Source organism: Bombina bombina, chromosome 1 (assembly GCF_027579735.1).
Source record: "Bombina bombina isolate aBomBom1 chromosome 1, aBomBom1.pri, whole genome shotgun sequence".
Classification (NCBI taxonomy): Eukaryota; Metazoa; Chordata; class Amphibia; order Anura; family Bombinatoridae; genus Bombina; species Bombina bombina.
Genome location: NC_069499.1, coordinates 43,565,084 through 43,569,829, shown reverse-complemented (window position 1 = coordinate 43,569,829; position 4,746 = coordinate 43,565,084). Strand labels below are relative to the sequence as shown.

The 4,746-nt window shown below is 34.2% G+C and overlaps 1 protein-coding gene across 1 annotated transcript; it reads left to right on the top strand.

Annotated features, from left to right (window-relative positions):
* Nucleotides 1–883: 883 nt before the first annotated feature.
* LOC128636097 (uncharacterized) lies at nucleotides 884–4,455 on the top strand. Its single transcript, XM_053689163.1, has 4 exons — nucleotides 884–936; nucleotides 1,884–1,939; nucleotides 3,214–3,357; nucleotides 4,241–4,455. The coding sequence occupies exons 1-4, from the start codon at nucleotides 926–928 to the stop codon at nucleotides 4,387–4,389; spliced, it is 360 nt and encodes a 119-aa protein (XP_053545138.1). The 5' UTR covers nucleotides 884–925; the 3' UTR covers nucleotides 4,390–4,455.
* The last annotated feature ends 291 nt before the right edge of the window (nucleotides 4,456–4,746 follow it).

Below are 4,746 nucleotides of genomic sequence, written 5' to 3'. Positions count from 1 at the left end.
GTTCTTGAGGTGTCACAGACATATAAAAATAAATCAGGGATGTCACATAACTTGGCTACATCCTGTAGAATTAACTCTAACAGCATTATCTACTTGTGTACCAACTGATAAGGCATTTTTACAAAGACCCTTGCACATGTGCACTATTTACTGATATAGTTATGTAGGACATTAATTGTGTGAGGTCTTATAGTTAGAACTACAGCAAAAATAGTTCTTTTATTTTGTCTTTGTACATAGGGATGACCCAGGGACCGATGAATAGTGAGTCATACAAGACTGCATTAGCAAATGGTAAGCTACTAGTCAGCCTAATGATTTCTGTTTGCAGGCTGTATAGTTTAAATGCATTATTTATTAATTGTGTTAGTTTTAGAGAGTTTGGTAATAATTATAAAAAAAATCTGAATAACAAGCATTTATTTTATATACTAACTTTTATTGTCATTTGTTTACAGGATTTCTGGCTGGACTGAATAATTCAGGTAAGTGAATAAAAAAACTTTTATTGAAATAAAATTGTAGAATAACTCTCATACACATCTAGTTATGTGCCCTTTAAATTATACTACAGTTATATTAATATACTATCTGCTAGATAATACTGTAGTGACCCTTTAACTATTACTCCTGTCTGTCACTGCAGTCATTTACAGATTCTATATGATGTCATCATCACCTCACAAACAGCTTGATACATAGGTGTCATTTATTAACACAACACTTGTTAAACACATGGCCTGCTAAAGGTAGAAGATATAATGTGCCACGTTTATTTAATTGTACTTAATAATGATCTCAATACTGGTAAAGTCTATTGTATAAATAACACTGTTTTACCTGCTGTTTCTCTACAGTATACGCATTTGCTGCTGTGGGAGTCTTTGCCCTCATAATTATTATTATTGGAGGATGGGCGCTTAGGATGAGCATCCGGTAAGTTACAGGGAGCTGCCTCCCATAATAAACTCATCTATACTATTTAGCCGTACTGTTTATATATTTATATCAGTATATATAATACATCTGTGCAGCCCACTAAAGTCACAAGACAACAGAAATGCTGTGACATATTAAAGGGACATTACACTGCTGGGTGCAACTACACTTATGTATGTTGTTTGTCTATATACACACACAAACTAATCTTATATATATAGAAATATATTTTCCACTTTTACATTTTTATTTATTCAGCTTTAGTTTTTTTGTAAAACAAGTGAGCACCATCAGAGAGGCGGCTGGGCACAAATGTAACACACACTAAGTAGTTTTAGCTTCCTTCCCTGGTAGTTGTTTCACATTCTTTTTTCTTATGTTTATATTTATAGAATTGCTGCTTTTATAATCACAATTGATGTAAAAAGGTAAAATATTTTACTAATTTGTGATAATAAATGTAATTCTGTGACTCATATAGAAGCTAATTTACATAACAGGCCTTTCCTAGACCATTTTGGTGGGTATAAAATAACTCATCTGCGCTACAGATTCTGGGTAGAACAAGCTTTTCACTGTGTAATACTGATCACAGATCATGACAAGGCAGGTTCAGCCGAGCTGTAATCATGCCCACCTCACTGTTGCCTTACATTGGTATGAAGCTGAGGTGCTGCCATCTGCTGGTCATGAGGTTGTGCTACACCAGTGCCCCTCTATTAAATCATCAGTAACTTCAGTAATTATGTGCTGCATGTCACATGATTTACATACACATTAAATGCAGAGCTCTCAACTGTTCTGTGTTTTGTGGTACAGTCCTGGTGTGGAGTTCTGTGTTGTTATCTTTTACAATTATTTCCCTTTTATATAAACTCAACTGGTTAATGAATAAGTATGTTATGACAAAAATATCATTTTAATATTGTTTTTCCTGTTTTTAGAAAATCCAAACTTCCTGATGAGGAGCAACCAAACATCAGCCCCGTCATCAGGAAAGGTAACAGAACTTACATGCTGTTTATATGAGGGAAATGTAACTCATTAGTAAGGATGAAATATAGAAGGTTATAGGGGGAGACTGTATGGCACAAGACTAGGGGCTAGCACCATAGGCTAATTACAGGGATGCAATATGGGGCAATAGGAGGCAATAGGAGTAAGAATTGGGTATTATAAGCAGTTACAAATGGTAAAAATGAATGAAGCTGTAAGAAGTTGTATAGAATATAAGGAGGAATTAAAAGCTTTATGGGACAATAGGAGGAGGTATAAATAGGAATATTGTAGTGCAATGAGATAGAGTGAGAGCAATAGGAAGAGGGACAAACAGGAAATGCACCGAGCAATGCTAGAGTTAGAGAGAAAATCTATTTACATATAAAGTTACTGTAGCGGATCTAAGGGATCTATATTGTGGTGTCACAGTGATTAGATGCACTGAGCAATGCTAGAGTTAGAGAGAAAATCTATTTACATATAAAGTTACTGTAGCGGATCTAAGGGATCTATATTGTGGTGTCACAGTGATTAGATGCACTGAGCAATGCTAGAGTTAGAGAGAAAATCTATTTACATATAAAGTTACTGTAGCGGATCTATGGGATCTATATTGTGGTGTCACAGTGATTAGATGCACTGAGCAATGCTAGAGTTAGAGAGAAAATCTATTTGCATATAAAGTTACTGTAGCGGATCTAAGGGATCTATATTGTGGTGTCACAGTGATTAGATGCACCGAGCAATCCTAGAGTTAGAGAGAAAATCTATTTACATATAAAGTTACTGTAGCGGATCTAAGGGATCTATATTGTGGTGTCACAGTGATTAGATGCACTGAGCAATCCTAGAGTTAGAGAGAAAATCTATTTACATATAAAGTTACTGTAGCGGATCTAAGGGATCTATATTGTGGTGTCACAGTGATTAGATGCACCGAGCAATCCTAGAGTTAGAGAGAAAATCTATTTACATATAAAGTTACTGTAGCGGATCTAAGGGATCTATATTGTGGTGTCACAGTGAATTAGATGCACAGAGCAATCCTAGAGTTAGAGAGAAAATCTATTTACATATAAAGTTACTGTAGCGGATCTAAGGGATCTATATTGTGGTGTCACAGTGATTAGATGCACTGGAAATTGTAAGAACATTTAAGTTAGTATGAAACAGGACTTCTATAAAATGATAATAACCAATATATTGTGAGACTGTATATAATGTGCATGGTGTGTTATACAAGAATATGTCATTTAGTTTATTTTCATTTTAAAGCTTCTCTGAAAAAGGAGAAGAGGTTAAAAAAGAAAACAAAGAAGGAGAAAAGGGAGGTGGAACAGAAGGAGGAAGACGAGGAGGAAATGAAGGGAGAGAAGGAGGTGAAGGTGCAGAAGAAGAAGGATGAAAGATCAGGGGAAGGTGAGAAAAGACAACAGAAAACAAATATAATTCAAAGCAAAAATAAAAATAAAGCACCTGGGAAAGAGCAGGAAATAAAAAGAATAGTAGGAAATAGGAAACTGTGTAAAGGGGGTAAAATAAATAAGGAAATTAGTAAGACAAAAACAGTAAAAGGGTAAAAGAAAGAGAGAGGGTAGGTTAGAAGTTAGACTGAAGGTTGCTTTCGTTGAATGTAATATATAGGGATTATTTTGGGCCTTGGGGCAAGTTATAAATAAGTAAAAGTGCAACAAACATTAGATAGGGTGAATTGTGAAAGATAAATTTTGACAAGTGTCCCTTTGATAAAATCAGTTATGTAGAACAAATTTTAGTTACAACAGGAATAATCCTCACAATACTTAATGAATCACTCGGGATCCCCTCTTTTAATTTATAGTAAATAAAAAGTCTCACTATACACACAATGGAGAATAAATGATATAAACCTAACCCTAGCTAGGCAATTTATTCTCATTAGTGTTACACTATATTAATACAAAAGTAGGTAACACATTGTATATTTATATAGCAACAACCACAGTTAAGCTTTCACAAGTGAATTGTACTGGGCTGGTAGAACTCACAGATATAGATATTATATTGTTATCTGTATCACAGAATAAAATACAAGCCAGAATAAATGTGCTTTAATACTCGTTAATATTAAACATATCAATACCCCATGAAGGGATAAAAGGGACATACAGCAATAAAGTATCATTTATATAACATGAATAGGTGATATTATATATGCATAAATATGGGGAAATATATTCAATTGCTATTTATAGCCCTCCATAAGATACATAATGTTATGAGTAACATTTCCTAATGTATTTATGTTTGTTTATTTCAATAGTTCTGATTGAAACCAAAGATAAAGCAGTACAGACAGAGGGCACACAAGAAGTAAAATGGAAACTTTTGGAGTTTTGGATTAATAAAGACCTAGAAGTACAGAGACGGCGAGAGGAAGAACTAAGGGAGGAGGAGGAGTTCTTTAGCTGAAAGAACAACTGAAGCTACCAGAGCTACGTGTACCAGCCAGGGCTCTGCCTCTTCTGCCACTCCTGTGTGCCAATAAGTCCCGCCCCTGAGAAGCCATCTTGTATTGTCATCCTTCTTATCTCTACCTCTTATTAAGAATTCTCCATGGTTACTAATTAATAAAATTAGACCAAGTAAATTTAATGTGTCAAATGAACTTTCTTTTTTTTATCATTCTTTATTTTATGTTTTTAATACTTAAAATGGTACAGTTAATTTATTAGTGCACATAGGATAATTTCTCAGGCTCTCAAGCTTTGAGTGGACAGAATTCTATTTTTTGTATATTACAAGTTCATAAAATTTAAACCAAACACT

What these genes read in the sequence shown, in the direction of transcription:
- LOC128636097 (XM_053689163.1), top strand. An exon ending in CAGCCCCGTCATCAGGAAAG is followed by an intron (nt 1,940 to 3,213) that starts GTAACAGAACTT and finishes TTCATTTTAAAG; the next exon opens with CTTCTCTGAAAAAGGAGAAG. An exon ending in GGATGAAAGATCAGGGGAAG is followed by an intron (nt 3,358 to 4,240) that starts GTGAGAAAAGAC and finishes TTATTTCAATAG; the next exon opens with TTCTGATTGAAACCAAAGAT.